A 26,796-nucleotide genomic window follows, 5' to 3' on the forward strand; every position below is an offset into this window, starting at 1 on the left:
CATATGCTAAAAAACAAATTTCTAAGCCTCAGCTGCACAAATAGGGAACAGAAGAATCTAATTTGACAAGTTTTTCTTTAAAAGAAAAAAAAGTCTTAGCTGACCGTAAGTTAATATGAACCAATAATGTTATTCAGATGTTGGAAAACCATTCTATCAGATTGCAGGAATGGAATGACAGGATCCAGAGTAAATAATAACCAGACTCACTATAATTATGTGTTAATAAGAACTCAGCTGAAGTGTTTTGTTTACTGTGACCATATTTTGAGATGAGTGCTAAAAAAACTGAAGCATATTCAAGACCATTGTCAGGACTGAAATTAAGCCGTACAAAGAATAGAACAATCAACTGAGAAGAAAAGCTTACAGTGACAAGAGATAAATCCCATCATTATCTGAAGAGGAGACAATTAAAATAGTAATAGTGATGTCTGCAACTCACTTTGAAAAGTATCAGGAAAATAAGATGGATAGAGGGATGGATAGATAGGTATACAATAAAGTATGATAAAATATAGTATAGATTCTAGGTGACAGGTATGTAGGTATTCACTCTATTTATTCTTTCTGCTTTTTATGTTTGAAAATTTCCAAAATGAAACACTGGACAAAGAATAGTGGAAATCAAAATTTCAAAAATGAACAGTTTTATGTCGTAATATTGATAACATTTATCACTTGGGTTAATAACTAAAAATGATCATTATAACAATATTTTTAAAAAGCAATAGATATATTCTATTTTAGACCAGGGGAAAATAGCTACAGGAATACAGTACAAACTAAAGATAAGCAAACATTTTCTAACACTTTGAAGTATTCAACTCTAGGGAGCCTTCTGAAATGGAAAATATTCTACTCAGGAGAAACTAGGAGAACATCTATGATGAACATGGTAGAAGATATTCCTTGTTAGGAAACTAAAAGACTACTAAAAATCTCCTATACACTCATAAAATTCTTATATGGTATCCAATGAAAATTAACTTTAAACTATAAAAGTTAATAGGAAAAAAAGCATGAGCATGTCTAAAGCATCAGTCTCTTCTGACCCTTCAGGAACTTGGAGCTCAAATATCTACTTTCTACTTGACATCTCTCATGGACATATAATATGCCTTGGAAACTTAACAAAACCACAGCAGAACTCTTTACTACCTCTAATAAACTTAGTTCTCCCTTAGTCTTCTCCATTTTAGTAAATAACAACATAATTCACAGGCACTTAGGGGGAAAGTCTGGGAGTCATCTTTGACTACTCTATGTTACTGTCCTGCATTTAACCCACCAAGTATTGTTTCTCTACCGCAAAACACAGTTTATCTCCACTACTACTATTCCATTCCATGCCAACATCCTCCCTTATCTGAACTACTTGTTTCTGTGTAAGTGGCAATATATAACAAAAATAACTTGCAGTGAGTACTTACTTGGTGTCATGTACAGTGGTTAATAAAAACCAATATTTTTATAATTAACTATTAACTCAAACAACTCACTATGCAGCAAAAAAAATAAATACATTACAATGTGTTAAGAGTAGAGTAGTGTATTAAAAGTTGGTATGAAAATACAACAGAAATCTACCTCTTTCTAGGAAAGTTAAAGAGAGTAAATTAGATTTTTTTAAGATAGAAGATTTGTTTTATTTTAGTCTATGTGCTTAAAGTTTTTAACAAAAAAAAACTGTTATATTACAAGCATTATATTTTCAAAATATTTTATGACCAGAATGTAGGGCCTTAAAACAGCCTAAACAATAAGGGTGGTTCAAAATTTTAAAAGCACATTTTTAAATAACAAAATGAAGGATAAGATTGGGGGATAGAATCTAGGGAAGGGAATTGGGGCACAAATGCTAGATGTAAAACAGATAGGAACAAAAAACAAAGAGAAATTATAGACAGTAGTCAAAAAGGGGTGAAATAAAGTCTGAGAGGTATCCACTAGACTTGGAAATTAGAAGGTCAATAAGTTGGCTTAAAGCTAAAATAAACATTCACAAAACTAAGATCATGGCATCTGGTCCCATCACTTCATGGGAAATCGATGGGGAAACAGTGGAAACAGTGTCAGACTTTATTTTGGGGGGCTGAAAAATCACTGCAGATGGCGATTGCAGCCATGAAATTAAAAGACGCTTACTCTTTGGAAGGAAAGTTATGACCAACCTAGACAGCGTATTAAAAAGCAGAGACATAGGCATTTAGAACAGTCTTTGGGACTCTGTGGGAGAGGGTGAAGGTGGAATGATTGGAGAGAATGGAATTGTAGCATGTATATTATCATAAGTGACCAGTCCAGGTTTGACGCATAAATTTTCCTCTGTTCAAAAAAAAAAAAAATAAAAAGCAGAGACATTACTTTGCCAACCAAGGTCCATCTAGTCAAGGCTATGGTTTTTCCAGTGGTCATGTATGGAGGTGAGAGTTGGACTGTGAAGAAAGCTGATCGCCGAAGAATTGATGCTTTTGAACTGTGGTGCTGGAGAAGACTCTTGAGAGTTCCTTGCACTGCAAGGAGATCCAACCAGTCCATCCTAAAGGAGACGAGTCCTGGGTGTTCACTGGAAGGACTGAGGCTGAGGCTGAAACTCCAATACTTTGGCTACCTCACGAGAAGACTCAAGACCCTGATGCTGGGAGGGATTGGGGGCAGGAGAAGAAGGGGATGGCAGAGGATGAGATGGCTGGAATGGCATCACCTACTCGATACACATGAGTTTGGGTGAACTCCAGGAGTTGGTGATGGACAGGGAGGCCTGGCGTGCTTTGATTCATGGGGTCACAAAGGGTCGGACATGACCGAGCACCTGAACTGAACTGCACTGAAGGTGACATTACGGGGCTTCCCTGGTGGCTCAGCAGTAAGGAATCCACCTGCCAATGCAGGAGATGCAGGTTGCATCCCTGGGTGGGGACGATCCACTGGAGAAGGAAATGGCAATGCACTCCAGTATTCTTGCCTGGGAAATCCCACGGACAGAGGAGCCAGGTGGTTATAGTCTATGGGGTTGCAAGAGAGTCAGACACAACTTAGCAACTAAACAATAACAACAATAAAGTGACTTTAGGGGGGGAAATCTCAGTAAAGTAACAGTGTAGAAACCACACTGCATGGATTGAAAAATGATTCTGAAAATGATGAAATATAAATACCGAGTAGAGACTTGGCTCAAGGAAATAATTTCAAGATTCTACAGCCAGAAGGGGAAATCGGCACTGAAGGAACATCTAGAATATGCACTCAGAAATAGTGGCTTAGAAGGAAGATAGATGTCACTACACTAACCAAGAAATTACATCTTTAAAAAGGAAGAAAACAAAACAGATTAAGTAGTTCAAACAATAAAAAGGTTATCAAAAATTTTTTTAATATAATAAAAACAGGAAATAGGAAAGAACTTACACTTTATCCCCAATTTCCTCTGCCATTCGAAGAATTTCAAAGAGAAGTACCATTTTTCCAGAATGCTCTAAAACCTCAGCATCAGCATCTGTAACAAAATCTTTGTACCAGTCTGGAGCTGGGCTGCTTGGATTAGAAGAGGAAGTAGCTTTACCTAAATAAAATAAATGAAACATAAATAAGTAGGCAAATAAGGGAAGAAACTGAAAGACTCCAGAGTGGGATTAAGAAAGAGATTAAGAGAAACAGATATAGACCAACCAACTCAGGGAGAGACTGAGAAAGAAAGAGATTGGTAGGGAGAGAGAAACAAAGACAGCCATAGGAGAGAAAGAGCTCTACACTTCAAACGAAAGACAAGAGGTGGGGGAGGTGAGGCAGAGAGGACTCTGGGAAAAGGAAATAAAGAGACAAAAAATCAGACATACACAAAGGCACATAAAAACACACACATATGCACACAGACATGGGGGAGGGCCTCCAAGTGCAAGTATGAGAAACAGAATTTGGGGTGGGGGGAGGGGTTCAGAAAGACAGAGACCCAAAGAAATTAAGTCCCCCAGGCCCTGAGACAGTGTAATCCCAAAGCACACCCTAATACACAGGGACCAGGAGAAAAAGACCAAGAGACCCAAAGAGAGAGGGAGAGAAGGGAAGAGAGTCTGACTCGGAGGTAAAGAGAGAAAAGATCTTAGGGGCAGGAAAACTTTCACTGTGCGAGAATTCTGGAAAACTCAAACAAGGATTTTCCCAGCATCATCATTTCATGTTAAATCATTTTGCTCTTTAAAAAAAGAAAAAAACATTATTTTGCTCTTATTTTCCCCATAAACTTTGAATATAAAAGGTATGAGAAGAAAGTAACAAAATTATATATGAAAGATAAACAGTTAAGTTTCAAATGCAGAATGTACAGGTTTAACATATTTCTGTGCCTTCACAGATGCCCTTTAATGCAAAGTACTTTAAACTTTTATATTGCTCGTTATAAAATATTCTACATATTCAGAAAAGTATATAGAATAAAAAGAACAAGTGTTCACACATTGCATCTTTGTCAAATTTTAAAACTTGTTATATCTCCTTCTGATGCGGTTGAAGCATAATACATGACCCTCCCCAATGTTATTCTCTAATTTCCCACCCTTCTGAGAGGTAAATAAAACCCTAAATTTTATATTTACATTTTATGTGTATGTTTTTAAAGTTTCAGTAATGTATGTCACAAAATTGTATATTATACTTAACATTTTTAAACTACATATAAATGGTACATATGTATAATTATATACGTATAGTTGTACTTTGGCCACCTGATGCGAAGAACTGACTCATAGGAAAAGACCCTGATGCTGGCAAAGATTGAAGGCAGGAGGAGAAGGGGACGACAGGATGAGATGGTTAGATGGCATCACCGACTTGACGGACATGAGTCTGAGTAAACTCCAGGAGCTGGTGATGTACAGGGAGGCATGGAGTACTGCAGTCCATGGGATTGCAAAGAATCGGACACGACTGAACTGAACAGATACATACTTTTATACTGAATATACTTTTTCACTGAATATAGTTTTCATTTTCCATTCAAAGTGAGACTGATTCAATAATTCTGCCATATACAGTATTCTACTACATCACTGTACTATAATTTTTTAGTTCTCCTGGTCACAGACATTTAAGTTCTTTTTCATTTTTACATACTATGAAATAACTGCAATAAACCAGTCAGTATTCTATTTTTCTAGATTGTATATATCTCATATAAGTTTAAATTTTTCTGGATAAAGTTATGCTTATGATTTATAAAATATCACATTAAACATTCCTACTTTATAAATTGTTTACTATCTCAGGTTCTTGACATTCTGATCATGCTGTTTGATTTTTGTGTTAACTTTGTCAGGTTAAGTAATAATTTTTGTTGCTAACTTTTCCTAATGTTGATTGTTTCTTCAGGCATTCTATAACTATTTACTGTCATGTCACTTTTAATGTAGCTGGAATATGTGAGAATCCTTGGTAGCCTGGGTTCAGTTCAGTCAGTTCACTTGCTTAGTCATGTCTAGCTCTTTGCAACCTCATGGACTGCAGCATGCCAGGCTATCCTGTCTATCACCAACTGGAGCTTGCTCAAACTTATGTCCACGAGTCGGTGATGCCATCCAACCATCTCATCCTCTGTCGTCCCCTTCTCCTGCCTTCAATTTTTCCCAGCATCAGGATCTTTTCCAATGATACAGTTCTTCACATCAGCATTAGTCCTTTCAATGAATATTCAGGACTGATTTCCTTTAGGATTGACTGGTTTGATCTCCTTGCAGTCCAAGGGACTCTCAGGCTTCTCCAACACCACAGTTCCAAAGCATCAATTCTTCAGCACTCACCTTTCTTTATGGGCCAACTCTCACTTCCATACATGACTACAGGAAGGACCATAGCTTTGACTAGACGGACCTTTGTTGGCAAAGTAATGTCTCTGCTTTTTAACATGCTGTCTACATTTGTCATAGCTTTCCTTCCAAGAAGCAAGCGTCTTTTAATTTCATGGCTGCAGTCACCATCCGTAGTGGTAGTGATTTTCGAGCCCAAGAAAATAGTCTGTCACTGTTTCCATTGTTTCCCTATTTGCCATGAAGTGATGGGACCAGAAGGCATGATCTTTGTTTTTTGAATGTTGAGTTTTAAGCCACCTTTTTCTACTCTTCTCTTTCACTTTCAAGAGGCTCTTCAGTTCCTCTTTGCTTTCTACCATAAGGGTGGCATCATCTGCATATCTGAGGTTATTGGTATTTCTGCTGGCAATCTTGATTTCAGCTTGTGCTTCATTCAGCCTGGCATTTCCCATGATGTATTGTGCATATAAGTTAAATAAGCAAGGTGACAATATACACCCTTGATGTACTCCTTTCCCAATTTGGAAACAGTCTGTTGTTCCATGTCAGGTTCTAACTGCTGCTTCTTGACCTGCATACAGATTTCATACGAGGCAGGTAAGGTCAATATTCCCATCTCTTTAAGAATTTCCCACAGTTTGTTCTTATCCACAGAGTCAAAAGCTTTGGCGTAGTCAATAAAGCAGATGTTTTTCTGGAACTCTTTTGCCTTTCCTATGATCCAATGGATGTTGGCAATTTGACCTCTGGTTCCTCAGCCTCTTCTAAATCTAGCTTGAACATCTGAAAGTTCTTGGTTCACGTACTGTTGAAGCTTCACCTGGAGAATTTTGAGCATTACTTTGCTAGTGTGTGAGATGAGGGCAATTGTGCAGTAGTCTGAACATACTTTCTGACTGCCTTTCTTTGGGACTGGAATGAACATTGACCTTTTCTAGTTTCCTGACAGCAAGATGGCAGAGTAGAAAGATGGGTGCTCATCTTTTCCTGCAAGAACTCCAAAATTGCAACTCAGTGCTAAACAACCATTGACAGAATGTTGGACCCCACTAAAGAAAGATACCCCACGTCCAAGCAGAAAGGAGAAGCAACAAGACAGTAGGAGGGGTGAAATCACATTTAGAATCAGACCCCACATCCGCCAGAGATGCTTGAAGGGCTCAAACAAAACCTTGAGTGCACCAGGACCCAGAGGCCCCTCAGAGACTAAGTAAGACCTGCCTTTGAGTGTCTGAGTGTCTCCTGTGGAGGCATGGGTCCACAGTGACCTGCTGTGGGGACAGGGGCTCTGGCTGCAGCAGACCTGGGTCACACAGCATGTGGCATAAGCCCTCTAGGAGGAGGTCGCCACTAGTTCCACCACACAGCTCCAAGCAAAGGACATACAAACTGCAGAACAATCATACCAAAGAAATTCTCCCACTATTAAGAAAATTCTACAACCCACAAGAGATTTCCCAACCTGGAGATCTTGCAAAGGGACCAAGAACTCCCAGGGAATTTGACTTTACAGGCCAGTGGGAAACTGAGCCAGACTTGCCTGTGAGGCAGGAGTCAACAGTTTGGCCTCAGGCCAAACAACAGGGAGGGAACATAGCTATGCCCATCAACAGCAAATTGGATATAAGATTTACTGAGCATAGTCCCGCCCATCAGAACAAGATGCAGTTTCCCCCTCAGTCAGTCTTTCCCATCAGGAAGCTTCCATAGTAAGTCTCTTATCCTCATCCCTCAGAGGGCAGCCAGAATGAAAATCACAATCACAAAAAACTAACCAATCACATGGACCACAGCCTTGTCTAACTCAATGAAGCTATGAGCCATGCCGTGTAGGGCTACCCAAGATGAACAGGTCATTATGGAGACTTCTGACAAAACGTGGTCCACTGGAGAAGGAAATGGCAAACCACTTCAGTATTCTTTCCTTGAGAACCCCATGAATAGTATGAAAAGGCAAAAAGATAGGACACTGAAAGATGAACTCCCCAGGTTAGTTGGTGCCCAATAAGCTACAGGAGAAGAGTAGAGAAGTAACTCCAGAAAGAATGAAGAGACAGAGCCAAAGCAAAAACAACGCCCAGTTGTGGATGTGACTGGTGACGGAAGTAAAGTCCAATGCTACAAACAACTGTGTTGCACAGAAACCTGGAATGTTAGATCCATGAATCAAGGTAAATTGGAAGTGGTCAAACAGGAGATGGCAAGACTGAACATTGACATTTTAGGAATCAGTGAACTAAAATGGACCGGAATGGGTGATGTTAAGCCTGGGTTAACATCATACAATTCCACAGTGATTCTGCATTTGCATCTGTCAGGTCTTCCAAGAGGGTCACCAACCCAGAATTACTTTTGAGGTTAGTATTTCAGCTTGAGATTTTTAGACTATGTAGATAATATAAATTGAAACCATACACTATGTGAGGGAAAGCCCGTGATTATGAATCCAAGGGGAACTACATTTGAAACTCATAGGCCAGGGTGACACAGATAAGATTTCTTGCCATCTCCCTGAATTGATGGGCAAATATTTTTGTATCCTATTTTTCTATGGAATACATACCCTTTAAATAGATTCAGCTTTGATCTGACTTCTAAGAACTCTCCACCTCATACAGCGCTTGAATCTTACCCTGGATAGGTAAAAACCAAAGTTACTCTCAAGACGAGCCCATCCCCAGAGCTTCCATAGCATATCTTCTTGACCTTACTGTTTAAATTCAGTTTCTTCTTTTTGTCTGGGTCCTAGTAATTTCCATTACTTTCGTTGTTATTGTTGTTCAGTTAAGTCATCTCCAACTCTTTGCAACCCAATGCACTGCAGCACACCAGGTTTCCCTGTCCTTAACCATCACCCGGAGCTAACTCAAACTCATGTTCATCGAGTTGGTGATGTCATCCAACCATCTCATCCTCTGTCGTTCCCTTCTCCTCCTGCTTTCAATCTTTCCCAGCATCGGGGTCTTTTCTGATGAGTTGTTTCTTCGCCTCAGCTGGCCAAACTATTGGAGCTTCAGCTTCCACAATAGGCCTCCCAATGAATACTCAGGGTTGATTTCCCTTTGGATTACCTGGTTGGATCTCCTTGCAGTCCAAGGGACTCTCAGGAGTCTTCTCCAACACCACACTCCAAAAGCATCAGTTCTTTGGCACTCAGTCTTCTTTATGGTCCAACTCTCACATCCATACATGACTAATGGAAAAACTATAACTTTAACTATACAGACTTGTGTTGGCAAAGTAATGTCTTTGCCTTTTAATAAGCTAAGTTTGTCATAGCTTTTCTTCCAAGTAAGTGCCTTTTAATTTCATGGCTGCAGTCACCATTCAGTGATCTTGGAACCTAAGAGAATAAAATCTTTCACTGTTTCCATTGCTTCCCCATCTGTTTGTCATTCAGTGATGAGACTGGATGCCATGATCTTAGTTTTCTGAATGTTGAGTTTTAAGCCAGCCTTTTCACTCCTTTTTCACCTTCTTCAAAAGGCTCTTTAGTTCCTCTTCTCTTTCTGCCATAAGAGTGCTGTCATCTGTATATATGAGGTTATTAATATTTTTCCCAGCAATCTTGATGCCAGTGTGTGCTTCATCCAGCCCGGCATTTCTCATGATGTACTCTGCATATAAGTTACATAAGCAAGGTGACAATATACAGCCTTGATATACTCCTTTCCCAATTTGGAACCAGTCTGTTGTTCCATGTCTGATTCTAACTGTTGCTTCTTGACCTGCATATAGGTTTTTCAGGAGGCAGGTAAGGTGGTCTGGTATTCCCATCTCTTTAAGAATTTTCCAGTTTGTTGTGATCCACAGAGTCAAAGGCTTTAGAGTAGTCAATGAAGCAGAAGTAGATGCTTTCCTGGAATTCTCTTACTTCTGTGATCCAAGGGATGTTGGCAATTTCATCTCTGTTCCTCTGCCTTTTCTAAATCCAGCTTGTACATCTGGAGGTTCTCAGTTCATATACTGTTGAAGCCTAGTTTGGAGGATTTTGAGCATTACCTTGCAAGCATGTGAAATGAATGCAATTGTGCAGTAGTTTGAACATTCTTTGGCATTCCCATTACTTTTACAGACCTCATTATGCATTTATATTTAAATCACAATAAACTACTACCTAATGTGTCACATATTTATATGATTGTATGCCTTAACTTGAGTATCTTATACTATATTCCTCCCTCTTTTCTTGACAAATTTCCATGTATATTTTACTGTCCTTCAAGAGTCAACAAAACTTTCATCTCAGAACAGCCTTCGAAGGGAAATCTAGTCAGTTGCTTGAAAGAGCACACACAGCCCAAATAAAACAAGGACTGACTAGGTTGTAAAGAAATGACCTTATGATTTAAAAGAAGAGTTGCTGCTTTGACAGTGCTTATTTAAAGAAAAATACTGCTGGAACATTTTCAGTTTCTACTACGTTCACCATCTTTTCTGAGATCTGACATATGCTGAAGTTGTTTTGATTTGGCACACAGCATGTTCAATGATGGTTACTCACCTAGTACAAGACATGGAGAAGAAACTTTTGGACACAGAGCAGATGACACCTCCTTCTGTTTTGCAGTGTATCCTGGTGTCATTTTCTGTGAATGTGGTCAGGTAGAGTTGTTTTTGTTGTTGTTGGGCATTTTTTTTTTTTTGTCTCTTTTGGTGGGGTGGGGGTGGGCTAAAGCCATAGGAAGAAAAATGTGATGTATGTGTCCAGTATGTACTATTTTGTTTTTGTTTTGCAAGAAGAGTTGAACTATTTTTGATAACAAGAGTAAATGGTGGAAAATGCTAAAAAAAAAGAGAGTGACCCTTGTCTATCATCTGGGAATTTGAATGGTAAACAGTCTGTGTACTAACGTAAAATTTTCCCTGAAAAAGAAGGGATCATTGGCCCTAGGCTTCTAGAAAAAAAATGCCTATTTTTGTTCCAGGAGTCTGATATTTGCTAAAAGCCAGGCAGACAGTGCTGTTGTCACCAGTCCCCAGTAAAAATCCTTGGGTACTTGGCTTTTAATGATCTCCTCTGGTAGACAACACTTCACACATACTGCCATAAAATGTTGCTGCAGAAATTAGTACATCCAGTGTGACTCTCCTAGAAGAGGACTCCTGGAAGATTATGCCTGTTTTCCTCTGGACTTTGATCCATATATGCCTTTTCTCTTTCCTAATTTTGCTTTACGTCCTTTTGCTGTAATAAACCATAGTCCTAAATATGAGTATCTGCTAAGTCCTATGAGTTACCAAACCTGGGGGTGGTTTGGAAGACTCCTGACACATAGCTTATCAAGCATGTTGATTAAAATTCCTTTCTACAATTAGTCAACTGGCAAATAATCAGTGCCTTTGGGAATTTTACATTTCGACAGATGTGCAAACAACTTCAGCAATGGTTACCCAATTTAATAAAGGCAATTTATATATGGTAAAAGTGTCAACAATTAAAAAGCTGGTTCAAACGTGGCAGAAAATAAGAAGTCTCAAAACTTAGCACAGGTGAAAATTTCTGTGCAACGACAACAGATTCATACTAATTTTAATTCTATTGGATATAATGACAATATTTAATCTCTAAAAATTAAAACTGGCCCCCAAAACAAGGGATACTCCAGTTCATAATTATCCTGAATATATAATTAAAACCTACAAATAGATATTACATGCGGAATATTCTTATTTCATCATTGACACAGAATAATCATTCATTCTGTTATAGTTTTGTATTGTATAGGCATACATGACAATTAACAGTGAATTAATAAATCAAAGCCATTCTTAAATATCCACCCTGGATATCAAAAAATGTTTACAAGGTATGGTACAAAGTAAATACAAACAAACAGAAAGCAAAACTTTTATCTCTAATTTCTTGAAGCAATACAAATATACATTTAAACACCACATCTACAGCAAGATACACTATAGTTGTTTATTTCTTTAGAACTTCATTTTACACCAGAATTCTACTACACATGAATATTGGGAGAAGTCATTGGAAATGTAGATTATTGTTAAATGCAACTTAAAGAATACTCTCTCCATCCCGTTTTGGTAGCACAGGTGTTTCTACGCTTACTAAACTTAGTGGTTCTATTGAAAATGAAACATATTTGCCAGTCTAGTGAAGAACATTCCCCACCAGACCGAGCATGCCTGAAGACCAGGACCTTTTGCTTATCTTTAAAACGAAGATCATGGCATCTGGTCCCATCACTTCTTGGGAAATAGATGGGGAAACAGTGGAAACCATGTCAGACTTTACTTTTTTGGGCTCCAAAATCACTGCAGCTGGTGATTGCAGCCATGAAATTAAAAGACGCTTACTCCTTGGAAGGAAAGTTATGACCAACCTAGATAGCATATGAAAAAGCAGAGACATTACTTTGCCAACAAAGGTCAATCTAGTCAAGGCTATGGTTTTTCCCGTGGTCATGTATGGATGTGAGATTTGGACTGTGAAGAAAGCTGAGCGCCGAAGAATTGATGCTTTTGAACTGTGGTGTTGGAGAAGACTCTTGAGAGTCCCTTGGACTGCAAGGAGATCCAACCAGTCCATTCTAAAGGAGATCAATCCTGGGTGTTCATTGGAAGGACTTGTGCTAAAGCTGAAACTCCAATACTTTGGCCACCTCATGCGACGAGTTGACTCACTGGAAAAGACTCTGATGCTGGGAGGGATTGAGGGTAGGAGGAGACAGGGACGACAGAGAATGAGATGCCTGGATGGCATCACCGACTCTATGGACATGAGTTTGAGTGAACTCCGGGAGTTGGTGATGGACAGGGAGGCCTGGCGTGCTGTGGTTCATAGGGGTCGCTAAGAGTTGGACACGACTGAGCGACTGAACTGAACTGAATCAGCGTATTAGATATGCACCAGATATTTTTGATTCTAGAGAATGACTGAAAGAATTAGGCTATAAATTCACCTATAAATAAGTCATCATCATCATCTTCAAAATGTATAACAAATTAAAAGACTACCAGAACTAAAGAATCAGAGATACTTCTTACTACTTCCTAAAACTGAATCTCTTTCCTGACTCCATCCTCTTTTCAGGATACCACTTCATGCCTTATTCTTCTTAGCTTTTTTAATTAAAGCATAGTTGATTTACAATGCTATGTTAGTATCAGGTGTACAGCAAAGTGATTCAGGTATATATATATATATTTTCAGATTCTTTTCCCTTATAGTTTATTATAAAATATTGAGTACAGTTCCCTATTCCATACAATAGGTCCTTGTTAAATATCTGTTTTATATATAGTAGTTCAGTTCAGTTCAGTTCAGTCACTCAGTCGTGTCCAACTCTCCGCGACCCCATGAATCACAGCACACCAGGCCTCCCTGTCCATCACCAACTCCCGGAGTTCACTCAAATTCATGTCTACAGAGTCGGTGATGCCATCCAGCCATCTCATTCTCTGTCGTCCCTGTCTCCTCCCGCCCCCAACCTTTCCCAGCATCAGAGTCTTTTCCAGTGAGTCAACTTGTCGCATGAGGTGGCCAAAGTATTGGAGTTTCAGCTTCAGCATCAGTCCTTCCAGTGAACACCCAGGATTGATCTCCTTTAGAATGGACTGGTTGGATCTCCTTGCAGTCCAAGGGACTCTCAAGAGTTTTCTCCAACACCACAGTTCAAAAGCATCAATTCTTTGGCGCTCAGCTTTCTTCACAGTCCAACTCTCACATCCATACATGACCACAGGAAAAACCATAGCCTTGACTAGATTGACCTTTGTTGGCAAAGTAATGTCTCTGCTTTTTAATATACTATCTAGGTTGGTCATAACTTTCCTTCCAAGGAGTAAGCGTCTTTTAATTTCATGGCTGCAATCACCAGCTGCAGTGATTTTGGAGCCCAAAAAAATAAAGTCTGACACTGTTTCCACTGTTTTTCCATCTATTTCCCATGAAGTGATGGGACCAGATGCCATGATCTTTGTTTTCTGAATGTTGAGCTTATATGTTAATCCCAAACTCCTAATTTATCCCCCTTTCTGTTTTGGTAACCTCAAGTTTATTTTATATGTCTGTAGGTCTATTTCTGTTTTGCATATGTTTATCTGTATTATTTTTCTTTTCTCAGTTTCCAGATAAAAATTATATCAGATGGTATTTGTCTTTCTGACTTACTTCACTCTGTATGATAATCTCTAGGTCCATTCATGTTGCTGCAAATGGCATTATTTCATGAATTTTTATGGCTAAGTAATATTCTACTATATATACATATATGGGATTCCCTGGTGGTTCAGTGGTAAATAATCCGCTTGCCAATCCAGAAGACGCAGGTTTGATCCCTGGGCCAGGAATTTCCCCTGGAGAAGGAAATGGCAACCCACTCCAGTATTCTACCTTGCATGGGAAATCCCAGGGACAGAGGAGCCTCATGGGCTATGGTCCATGGGGTTGCGAAAGAGTCAGACAAGACTAAGCGACTAAACAACTAAACAACAACATACACATACACACACCACATCGTTATCCATTTATCAACATTTAGGTTGCTTTCATGCCTTGGCTATTGCAAATTGTGCTGCAATAAACATTGAGGTCCACATATCTTTGCAAATTATAGTTTTTCTCCTGATATATGTGCAGGGCTGGGATTGTAAGATCATACGCTTTTAGTTTTTTATGGAACCTCCATCACCTCACACTGGTCAGAATGGGAATCATCAAAAAGTCTACAAACCATAAATGCTAGAGAGGGTTTGAAAAAGAACCCTCCTACACTGCCGGTGGCAATGTAAATTAGTATAGCCACTATGGAGAACAGTAAGGATATTTATTAAAAAGCTACACTGTAATCTTAGAAATAAAGGTGGGATATCATTAAAATATTATATGTATAAATAACAGCACTAATAGAATAGTAAACTCTGTAAGTGTATTTTGTACATTGATATTCTTGAGCAGCACCAGGCACATAGTAAGAATACAATAAACATTTGTTGAATGAATAAATGTGCTATGTTAATGCTAACATTATGATATTATATTATATACAAAGAATATACCCATACAATAAATTATAGACATTTTGCTTTTAATTGACTTATAATTAGCTTTTAAGTGTACAACAGTGATTAAATGCTTCATACATTATGAAATGATAACCACAATAAGACTAGTTACCATCCATCAAAGTACAAAGTTGCTATAATATTATTGACTATATTCCCTATGTGTACATTAAATCCGTATGAATTATTCATTTTATAGCAGGAAGTTTGTATATCTTTGTACCTCTTAATTCCCTTTACCTATTTCATCCACACCCTCACAACGTACCTCCCTCTGGAAACCACCAGTTTGCTATAGATATCTGAGTATTTTGTTCTTAATTAGTTTTGTTTGCTTGTTATTTATGTGTTTTACATTCCACATATAAGTGAAATCACAGAGCATTTATTTTTCTTTCTCTGACTTATTTCATTTGCCCTGTAGGTCTATCCATGTGGCGAAAATGACAAGATTTCACTTTTTATGGCTGAATATTATCCCATCACACACACACAGACAGACACACACCATCTTTATCCATTCATCAACTGATAGACACTTATCTGCCTCCATATGCTGGCTATTGCAAATAGTGCTGCAGTGAACATGGGCTACATATATATATTTTATTTAGTCTCTTTGTATTCTTCAGAAATGGAAATGCTGGATCTTGTGGTGAATGTTAGTTCTTTTAATTTTTTGGGGAACCTTCATAATTTCATAATGGCTGCATTTCCCAACAGCACTGAACAACAGTTTCCTTTTCTCCACACATTCACCAACACTTGTTGTATCTTGATTTTTGATAATAGCCATTCTGACAGGTGTGTGGTGGAATCTCACTGTGCTTTTGATTTGCATTCTGCTGATAATTTGTGATGTTGAGGGTCTTTCCATGTTCTTGTCAACCGTCTGTATGTTTTCTTTGGAAAAACACCAATTCAGGTCTTCTGGCCAGTTTTTAATTGTTTTTTGATACTGAGTTGTATGACTTCTATATATACTGTGGATATCAACCCCTTATAGGGTATATCATATGCAATATGTTCTCCCATTCAGTAAGTTGCCTTGGATTTTGTTGGTGGTTTCTTCCACTGTAGAAAATCTTTTTACTTTGATGTAGTCTCATTTCTTTAATTTCACTTTCATTGTCCTTGCCTATGGAAACAGATCCAAAAAAAAGATTTCTAAGACCCATGTCAAAGAGCCTACTGCCTATGCTTTCTTTCAAGAATTTTAAAATTTAAGGTCTTAGGAAGTCTATAATCCATTTTGAGTTGATTTTTGTATGTGGTATAAGAAACTGGTCCAGTTTCATTCTTTTGCAGATAGCTGTCCAATTTTCCTAACAACATCTTTCCAAGAGACTATCTTTTCCCCACTGGATGTTCTAATGGGATATAGAAGCTTAATCGAGTTTTTTCTGAATTCCCTATTGTGTTCTATTGATCTATGTCTTGGATTTTGTGCTACTACTATATTTTTTTGATTACTAAAGTTTTATAGTATAATTTTAAGTCTGGAATCATGTTATTTTCAGATTTGTAATTCTTCTCTATTGCTTTGGCTATTCAGTACATTTCTGGTTCCATACAAATTTTAGGATTGTTCTAGTTCAGTCTAAAAATGCCATTGGGAATATTCCTCCCTTTGCAATTTTTGAAGAATTTGAGAAGGATAGGTGTTAGTTCTTCTCTACATGTTTGACAGAATTTCCCTGTGAAGCCATCTGGCCCTGGACTTTTGTATGTTGGAAGATTTTTAATCACAGTTTCCATTTCCCTGGTTCTGATTGGTCTTTTCATATTTTCTATTTTTTCCTGGTTCAGTCCTGGAAGACTAGGTTGTATCTTTCTAACTATTTGTCCATTTCTTCCAAGTTGCCCATTTTATTGGCATATATTTGCTTGCAATAGTCACTTATGATTTTTTATACTTCTGCAGTGTCAGTTATAACTTCTCCTTTTTCATGTTTAATTTTATTGATTTGAGTCCTCTCCTTTTTTTTCTTGATGAGTTTGGCTAATGGTTTATCAATTTTGTTTATTTTCTCAAAGAACCAGCCTTTAGTTTTATTGATCTTTACTATTGTTTTCTTCATTTTTTTTTCATTTATTTCCACTCTGTTCTTTATGATTTCTTTCTAAATTCAGGGGTTTTTTGTTCTTATTTCTCTAACTGCTTTTCATGTATGGTAAGTTCTTCATTTGAGATTTTTCTAGTTGCTAATGTAGGATTATATTGTTATAAACGTCCCTCTTAGAATTGCCTTTGCTGTGTTCCATACATTTGGTGTTGTCATGTTTTTGTTGTCATTTGTTGCTATATATTTTCTGATTTCCTGTTTGATTTCTTCAGTAATATCTTGGTTAGCTGGTAGCATATGATTTAGCCTCCATGTGTTTGTGTTGTTGTTGTTGTTGTTTTTACAGTTTTTGCTTGTAATTTATAACTAATCTCATAGCACTGTGGTTGGAAAAGATGCTTGATACAACTTCAGTTTTCATAAATTTACTGATGCTTGATTTGTGATCCAAAATGTGATCTATCCTGGAGAATGTTCTGTGTGCACTTGAGAAGAAAGTGTATTTGGCTGTTTTTTGATGGAGTTTCCTATAAATATCAATTAAGCTCTAAATGCTCTAATGTCTCATTTAAGGCTTGTGCTTCCTTATGAACTATATGGGATTATATGCCCACTGGTGTAACTGGGGTGTTAAAGTTCCCCACCATTACTATCTTACTGTCAATTTCCCCTTTTATAGCTGTTAGCATTTGCCTTATGTACAGAGGTACTCCTACACTCCTAAACTCATTCTACGAGGCCACTGTCAACCTGATACCAAAACCAGACAAAGATCACAAAAAAAAGAAAACTGCAGGCCAGTATCACTGAAGAATATAGATGCAAAAATCCTCAACAAAATACTAGCCAACGGAATCAAACACATTAAAAGAATCACATACCACGATCAAGTAGTGTTTATCCCAGGAATGTAAGGATTCTTTGATACACAAATCAATCAATGCAATACACTATATTAACAAACAGAAATATAAAAACCATATAATATTCTCAATAGATGCAGAAAAAGTTAATGACAAAATTTAATATTCAATTCTGATGAAAACTCTCCAGAAAGTAGGCAAAGAGTGAAGCTACTGCAACATAATAAAGCCCATATATGACAAACCCACTGCAAACATTATTCTAAATGGTGAAAACCTGAAAGTATTTCTTCTAAGATCAAGAAGGTGATGAGGATGTCAACACTTGCCCCTATTCTTCAATACAGATTTGGAAGTTGTAGCCATACTAATCAGAGAAGAAAAATGATAGGAATCCAAATTGGAAAAGAAGTAGTAAAACTGTCACTGTGTACAGATAACATACATGGAAAATCATAAAGATGCCACCAGAACATTACTAGAGGTAACCAATGAATTATTAAAGTTGCAAGATATAAAATTAATACACAGAAATCTCTTAAATTCCTATATACTGATAATGAAGGATCAGAAGGAGAAATTAAGGAAAGAATCCCATTTACCATCACAACAAAAAGAATCAAGTACCTAGGAATAAACATACCTAAGGAATCAAAGGGCTTCCATGGTGGCTCACTTGGTAAAGAATCCACCTGCAATGTGGGAGACCTGGGTTCGATCCCTAGGCTGGGAAGATCCCCTGGAGGAGGGCATGGCAACCCACTCCAGTATTCTTGCTTGAAGAATCCCTATGGACAGAAGAGCCTGGCAGGCTACATACAGTCCATGGGGTCGCAAAGAGTCAGACACGACTGAGTGACTAAGCACAGCACACAGCATAGCAAGGAGGCAAAAGACTTGAATGCAAAAAATACAAAACACTGAAGAAATCAAAGATGACACAAACAGATGGAAGAGATATACCATGTTCTTAGATTAAAAGAATCAATATTGTGAAAATTACTATACTACTCAAAGCAATCTACAGAATGAATGAAGTCTCCATCAAATTACCAATGGCATTTTTCACATAATTCAAAATTTGTATGCAGACACAAAAGACCCCTAATAGACAAAGGAATCTTGAGAAAGAAAAACAGAGCCAGAGAAATGAGGCTCCCCGACTTTAGACTATACCACAAAGTTACAATAATCAAGGTATTACCATACTGTCACAAAAACAGAAATATAGATCAACGGAACAGGATAGAAAGTTGAGAAATAAATCCATGCACCTATGGTCACCTAATCTATGACAAACGAGGCAAGTATATACCACAGTAAAACACAGTCTGTTAGGTAAATGGTGCTGGGAAATCTGAACAGCTGTGTGTAAAAGAATAAAAGTGGAACACGCCCTAACAGCGTACACAAAATGGATTAAAGACCTAAATGCAAAGCCACTACTAAAAACTTAGACGAAAACAAGCCAGAACAGTCTTTGACATAAATCACAGCAAGATTCTATCTCCTAGAGTAATGAAAATAAACAAATGGGACCTAATTAAACATAAAAGCTTTTGCATAGGAAAGGAAACAAAAAACAAGATGAAAAGACAACACTCAGAATGGGATAAAATATTTGCAAATGAAACAACTGACAAAGGATTAATCTTAAAAATATACAAGTAGTTCATGTAGCTCGATATAAAAAAAAAAAAAAAACAACCCAACCAATAAATGGGTGGAAGACATAAGCGGACATTTCTCTAAAAAAAACACACAGATGGCCCACAAACATGTGAAAAGATGCTCAACATCACTCATTTTCAAGAAATGCAAATCAGAACTACAATTTATATCACCCTACAGTTCTCAGAATGGCTGACACCAAAAAATCTACAAACAATAAATGCTAGAGGACTTCCCTCATGGTCCACTGGTTGAGACTCTGCCTGCCAATGCAGGGCACACAAGTTCGATCCCTGGAGGTCCAGGAGGATTCCACATGCCTTGGGGCAACTAAGCCTGTAAACCATAACCAGTGAGCCTGTGTTCTAGAGCCTGCCAGTTAAAAATACTGGAGCCTGTGAAAGTAGAGCCTGTGCTCCACAACAAAAGAAGCCACTGCTATGAGAAAACCGCACATTGCAAGTAGAAAGTAGCCCCTGCTTGCCATAACTAGAGAAAGACCATGAGCAGCAACGAAGACCCAGTACTGCCAAAAATCAATCAATCAATGCATAAAATAAAGTCATTAAAAATAATAGAACCTACATTTTCTTTTTAAAATTTAAAGAATGCTGTAGAGGGTGTGTAGAAGAGGGAACCCTCTTATACACAGTAGGTGGAAATGTAAATTGGTACAGATACTATGGAGAACAGCATGTCAGTCCCTCAGTTCAGTTCAGTCGCTCAGTCGTGCCCGACTCTTTGCGACGCTATGAATCACAGCACTACAGGTCTCCCTGCCCATCACCAACTTCCGGAGTTTAGCCAAACTCATGTCCATTGAGTCAGTGATGCCATCTAACCATTTCACCCTCTGTCATCCCCTTCTCCTCCTGCCTTCAATCTTTCCCAACATCAGGGTCTTTTCAAATGAGTCATCTCTTCGCATCAGGTGGCCAAAATATTGGAGTTTCAGCTTCAGCATCAGTCCTTCCAATGAACACCCAGGACTTATCTCCTTTAGGATGGACTGGTTGGATCTCCTTGCAGTCCAAGGGACTCTCAGGAGTATTCTCCAACACCACAGTTCAAAAGCATCAATTCTTCGCTGTTCAGCTTTCTTTATAGTCCAACTCTCACATCCATACATGACCACTGGAAAAACCATCCAGCCTTGACTAGACAGACCTTTGTTGGAAAATGTCTCTGCTTTTTAATATGCTATCTAGGTTGGTCAAAACTTTTGTAAGCATCTTTTAATTTCATGGCTGCAATCAGCATCTGCAGTGATTCTGGAGCCCAGAAAAATAAAGTCAGCCACTGCTTTCACTGTTTCCCCATCTATTTACCATGAAGTGATGGGAGTGGATGCCATGATCTTAGTTTTCTGAATGTTGAGCTTTAAGCCAAATTTTTCACTCTCCTCTTTCACTTTCATCAAGAGGCTCTTTAGTCCTTCTTCACTTTCTGCCATAAGGGTAGTGTCATCTGCATATCTGATGTTATTGATATTTCTCCCGGCAAACTTGATTCCAGCTTGTGCTTCCTCCAGCCCAGTGTTTCTCATGATGTACTCTGCATAGAAGTTAAATAAGCAGGGTGACAACATACAGCCTTGATGTACTCCTTTCCCGATTTGGAACCAGTCTGCTGTTCAATGTCCAGTTCTAACTGTTGCTTCCTGACCTGCATACAGGTTTCTCAAGAGGCAGGTCAGGTGGTCTGGTATTCCCATCTCTTTTAGAATTTTCCACAGCTTATTGTGATCCACACAGTCAAAGGCTTTGGCATAGTCAATGAAGCAGAAATAGATGTTTTTCTGGAACTCTCTTGCTTTTTCCATGATCCAGCGGATGTTGGCAATTTGACCTCTCGTTCCTCTGCCTTTTCTAAAACCAGCTGGAACATCTGGAAGTTCACGGTTCATGTATTGCTGAAGCCTGGCTTGGAGAATTTTTTAAGCATTACTTTACTAGCGTGAGAGATGAGTGCAATTGTGCGGTAGTATGAGCATTCATTGGAATTTGAATGAAAACTGTTCTTTTGCAGTCCTGTGGCCACTGCTGAGTTTTCCAAATTTACTGGCACATTGAGTGCAGCACTTTCACAGCGTCATCTTTCATGATTTGAAATAGCTCAACTGGAATTCCATCACTTCCACTAACTTTGTTCGTAGTGATGGCTCTCAAATTCTATTTCTGGGGATATATCCAGAGGAAAATAATTCAGAAAGATACACGCACCCCAATGCTCTTTGCAAATGATTAATCTCCAAACTATACAAATAGCTCATAGAGCTCAATATCAAAAAACAAACAGTTCAATCAAAAATGGGTGGAAGACGTAAACAGACATTTTCCCAAAGAAGAAATATATGTGTCCAATAGACATATGAAAAGATATTCAACACTGCTAATTATTAGAGAAATGCAAGTCAAAATGACAATAAGGTACAACCTCACACCAGTCAGAATGGTCATCATCAAAAAATCTATAAACAGTAAATGCTGGCGACAATGGGAAGAAAAGGAACACTTGCACTGTTGGTGGGAATGTAAACTGTTTCAGTCACTGTGGAGAACAGAACGGAGGTTCCTCAAAAAAAAAAAAAAAAGTAAAATTACCATTTGTTATTGTTGTTCTAAGTCGCTTCCAACTCTTAGTGACCCTGTGGACTGTAGCCCACCAGGTTCCTCTGTCCATGGGATTCTCCAGGCAAGAATACTGGAGTTGGTTGCCATGCTTTCCTTCATGGGATCTTCTCGACCCAGTGATGGAACCCACAAATTCACCTGTGAAGCCATTGTATCTGGACTTTTGTTTTTAAACTACAGGTTCAATATTGTTACTAGTATAAGGTCTATTCAGATTTTCGATTTCTTCATGATTCAGTCTTAGAAGATTATGCAATTCTAGAAATTTATCCATTTCTAAAAGGTTGTCTAATTTGTTGCCACACAATTTAGTACTCTCTTATCATTCTTTTTATTTTGTTGATGTTAGTTGTAACTTCTCTTTTAATTTCTAATTTTATTTATTTAGGCTCTCTTTTTTTATAAGTCTGGCTAAATGTTTGATTTTATATTTTTTTAAAAAAACACTAAATTTCATTGAATTTTACTTTTTTAGTCTCAATTTCCATTCTTTCCACTCTAATCTTCATTATTTTATTCCTTCCACAAACACTGGACTTAGGCTGCCCTTTTTCTTGTTCCTTTAAATGTACCTTTACATGATTTATTTGACATTTTTCTTATTTCTCCTAGTAGGCCTGTATCCCTATGAACTTTTCTCTTAGAATTGTTTTTGCTTCATCCCATAGATTTTGTAATGTTGTGTTTCCATTTCCATTTGTCTCAAAGCATTTTTTAATTTCCTCTTTGGTTTCTTTGTTGATCCACTACTTGTTCAGTAGCATGTTTTTTAACCTCCATATGTTACTGCTTTTCTCTAGTTTTCTTCTTCTACTTGACTTCCAGTTTCATGCCACTGTGATCTAAAAAGATGCTTGATATGATTCCAATCTTCTTAAATTTATTAAGGCTTGTTTTTTGACATAATATGTGATCTGTCCTGAGAAATATTCCATGTATACTTGAAAAGAATGTGTATTATGCTACTGTTGAATGAAACGATCTATATCAATTAAATTCATCTTGCCAAATATGTCCTTTACCAATTTAGAGTCTAGATGGTCTATCCATTAAAGTAAGTGGGTTATTAAAGTCCTCTATTACTGGCATGCCCTTTCTTGTCTTTTGTTATAGTTTTTGTTTAAAAATCTATTTTGTCTGATATAAATATTACTATCCTAACATTCTTTACTTTTCCATTTGCATGGAGTATCTTTCTTTTAATCTCTTCTTTTTTGGTTTATGTGTGTCTTCAGATCTGAGGAGTCTGCTATAGGCAGCATATTGATAGGTCATACTTTTTTATCCATTCAGCTACCCTATGTCTTTTGATTGAAGCACTTAGTCAATTTACATTTAAAATAATTATGGCAGGTATGTAGTTATTGCCATTTTGATACTTGTTTTCTGTTTATGTTTTCAGTTCTTCTCTGTTCCAGTGTTACTCTCTTTGTTTCTTCCCTTGTTTTTTGATGAATTTCTTTAGTTTCACATTTGGATTCTTTTATTTTTTTTGTATCCACTGTAGCTATTTTTGATTTGTGGTTACCATGAGGCAAAAGTTCCCACTCTGTGGTCATATGGTGTCAGATGAGTATAAGTAGTTCTCCATTGGAGGCTGCCCCTACTTGTGCTAAGTACATGGTGAAAAGCTATGCCAAAGATGGTTTCCACGTCCAAACACATCACCCTTCCACAATATCTGCATCAACAAGACAGTGTCCTGTGCCAAGGCTGACAAGCTTTAAGAAGGTATGCAGGCTGCCTTTGGAACACCCCAGGACATAGTGGCCACAGTACACATTCGTCAAGTCATCATGTCCATCAGCACCAAGCTGAAGAATAGGAACACATGACTAAAGCCCTACACAGGGCCAAGTTCTAGTTCCGTAGCCAACAGAAGATTCACCTGTCCAAAAGGTGAGGATTTACTAAGTTTAAAGTCAATGAATTTGAACAGATGGTGGCAGAAAAGCAACTCATCCCACTTGGCTGTGGGGTCAAATACATCATTAATTATGGCCCCCTGGACAAATGGCAGGTCACAGAACCACAACAGCCTTGGCGTTCTCCACTGCTTGTTCAAGCCCACCATTAAATCTTCCTTTCCAGTCTGTCAATCAATCAAGCAAAAAAAAAAGCACTCCATTTTCACTTGCCTGGCACATTTTATTTTTTGTTGTTATATTTAATTTCTTTTTATTTTGTATATCCCGTAACTACTTACTTATACCAGATATTCTTTTTACTACTTTTTCTTTGAACTTTCATACTAGCTTTTAAAAGTGACTGATCTAATTCCTTTACTATATATTTTCCGTCACCAGTGATTCTTTTTCTTTCATAGATTTTATTTCTAGTTGTGACCTTTTCCTTTATCCTTAAAAGTGATCCTTTAATATTTAAGGCCAGTTTACTGGTTATGAACATCTTTAGACTTGTTTGCTTGTCTGAAAAACTCCTTATCGCCCCCTTCAAGCCTGAATCATAACCTTGCTAGGTAGAGTATCCTTGATTGTAAATTTTCATTCTTTCAGCACTTTAAATACATCCTGGCACTCCGTTCTGGACTGCAAAGTTTCTGCATTAAAATCAGTTTATAGGCTTATAGGAGTTCCCTTCTATTGATATATGATTAGCTGTTTTTCTCTTGTCTTGAAAATTCTCTTTTTTACCTTAACCTTGTTCCATTTTAAATATGATGTACCTTGGTATGAGTCTCTGGGTTCATCTTATTTGGGATCTCTGTTTCCTATACCTGGGTATCTGTTTCCTTCCCTAGGTATGGATATTTTCCACCATTATTTCTCAGGTAAGTTTTCTGTTACTCTCTTTCCTTCTGGGAACCACATAATGTGAATATGGCTGATGTCTCACAGATGGCTCATATACTCTCATTTTTGAAAAAACTCCTTTCCTTCTTATTGCTATTCTTATGGGGTAATTTCTACTATTTTATCTATCAGATTGCTTGTCCCTTTATGTAATCTCATCTGCTTCTGATTCCATAAAGTTTAACTTTTTCATTTCAGTTACAGTATTGAGCTCTGATTGTTTCTTGTATTTTCTAAGTCTTTGTTAAAGCTTTCAATGAATTCCTCCAATCTTCTCCTGTTTGGTGAGCACCGTTAGGACAGTTTCTTTCAAATTTTTTATCAGGTAAACTACTTATGTCTGTTTCACTGGGGTTTAGTTTTTACTGGGGTTTTATTTTGTTCTTTCATTTGGACCACATTCCTCTATCTCATTATTTTTATTTCCTTTACATTTCAATAAATTAAGAGAAAAAACTACGTCTCCTAATCTTGAAGAGGCCTCGTATGGGAGCATTCCCTGTGTAGACCACTTGGGCCTAAAGGCTTTGGCCAGCTGACTGGGGCTGCAGTGGGCACCAACAGGGGCTAATCCCTGGGGAACAATATGCCCAATACTGCAGTGGTGGGACTGAAGAGCCTGGAGCAGGTCCAGTCCAGGGGCAGCCCCATGGGAACTACTGTGTATAAGGCTGCCTTAGAAGGATAGCTGGAGCTGGAGAGGACATGGTCCAGGAGCAATCCCTAAAGAGTGCTATAAGCTACCTTGATGGGGCAGGTGGAGGTAGAGCAGTCACAGGCCAGGAGGAGTCCTGGAGGACAACTCCAGACAATGGTGATCATCAGTGCCTCCTACCCCAACCCAGACCTTCAGCAGTTCCCTATTATTTTGGCAGCAACTTCAGGGTTAGTAAACATATTTCCTTTACATATACTCTGCTGCTGCTGCTGCTGCTGCTAAGTCACTTCAGTCGTGTCCGACTCTGTGTGACCCCATAGACGGCCTCCTACCAGGCTCCCCCATCCCTGGGATTCTCCAGGCAAGAACACTGGAGTGGATTGCCATTTCCTTCTCCAATGCATGAAAGTGAAAAGTGAAAGTGAAGTCGCTCAGTCATGTCCGACTCAGCGACCTCATGGACTGCAGCCTACCAGGCTCCTCCGTCCATGGGATTTTCCAGGCAAGAGTACTGGAGTGGGGTGCCATTGCCTTCTCCATTACATATACTCTAGGTGCCTTTAAAGTTTTTTCACTGTGTCCCAGAGCGAGTCTGCATTTAGATGCCTCAGCAATATAACTTTCTACTGCAGTCCCACCACTGCAGTATTGGGCATATTTTTCCCCAGGGATTAACCCCTACTGGTGCCCACTGCAGCCCCAGCCAGCCTGCCAAAGCCTTTAGGCACAAGTGGTCTACACAGGGAATGCTCCCATACAAGTATAACTTTCTACTGTAGATCATCCTGAAAGAGGAGAGATTCCCATGGATACTGTGTCTCTGATTTTCCTACTAGTTTCCATGTGGTTCTTCGATTGGCAGTACCAGCATATTGGGCCCTCAGATCTTCTTCAAGAAGAAGTGTGCTATATGTAGGTGTAGATCAGTGTGCTCAGCAGAGTAGGTAAAAAGAGGGTCTTCCTATGCAACCATATTCCTCAATCTACTTTGTTTTCAAATATAAATACTCACTGATAAAGCCTACTCTGAAAACAAGTGCATAACTCAGAGATACTGCATGTTCAGTTCCAGACTATCACAATAAAGCAAATAGCACAATAAAGTGAGTCACATGACTTCATGGTTTCCCAGAACTTGTAAAAGTTATGTTTATATACTATGCTTTTTGCTAAGTCACTTCAGTCGTGTCTAACTGTGCAAACCTATAGATCATAGCCTACCAGGCTCCTCTATCTGTGGGATTCTCCACGCAAGAAT

General features: G+C 38.2%; 1 protein-coding gene and 1 pseudogene across 9 annotated transcripts in view; one reads left to right on the plus strand and one right to left on the minus strand.

The window, feature by feature from the left end:
• ATRX (ATRX chromatin remodeler) overlaps positions 1-26,796 on the minus strand; it is a 298,228-nt gene that overhangs the window by 55,758 nt on the left and 215,674 nt on the right. For 8 of the 9 annotated variants that reach the window (XM_055438642.2, XM_055438638.2, XM_055438636.2 and 5 more), the window contains one exon: positions 3,412-3,565. In XM_055438642.2, the coding sequence (XP_055294617.1) occupies positions 3,412-3,565 (154 nt within the window). Of the gene's footprint in view, positions 1-3,411; positions 3,566-13,563; positions 15,973-26,796 lie in introns of those variants that run through there. The other variant, XM_055438645.2, reaches the window with a different exon arrangement.
• On the plus strand, positions 23,597-24,144 carry LOC148773340 (large ribosomal subunit protein uL16-like; annotated as a pseudogene).

Source organism: Moschus berezovskii, chromosome X, assembly GCF_049115385.1.
Source record: "Moschus berezovskii isolate FMDL1 chromosome X, NW_MosBer_1.0, whole genome shotgun sequence".
NCBI lineage: Eukaryota > Metazoa > Chordata > Mammalia > Artiodactyla > Moschidae > Moschus > Moschus berezovskii.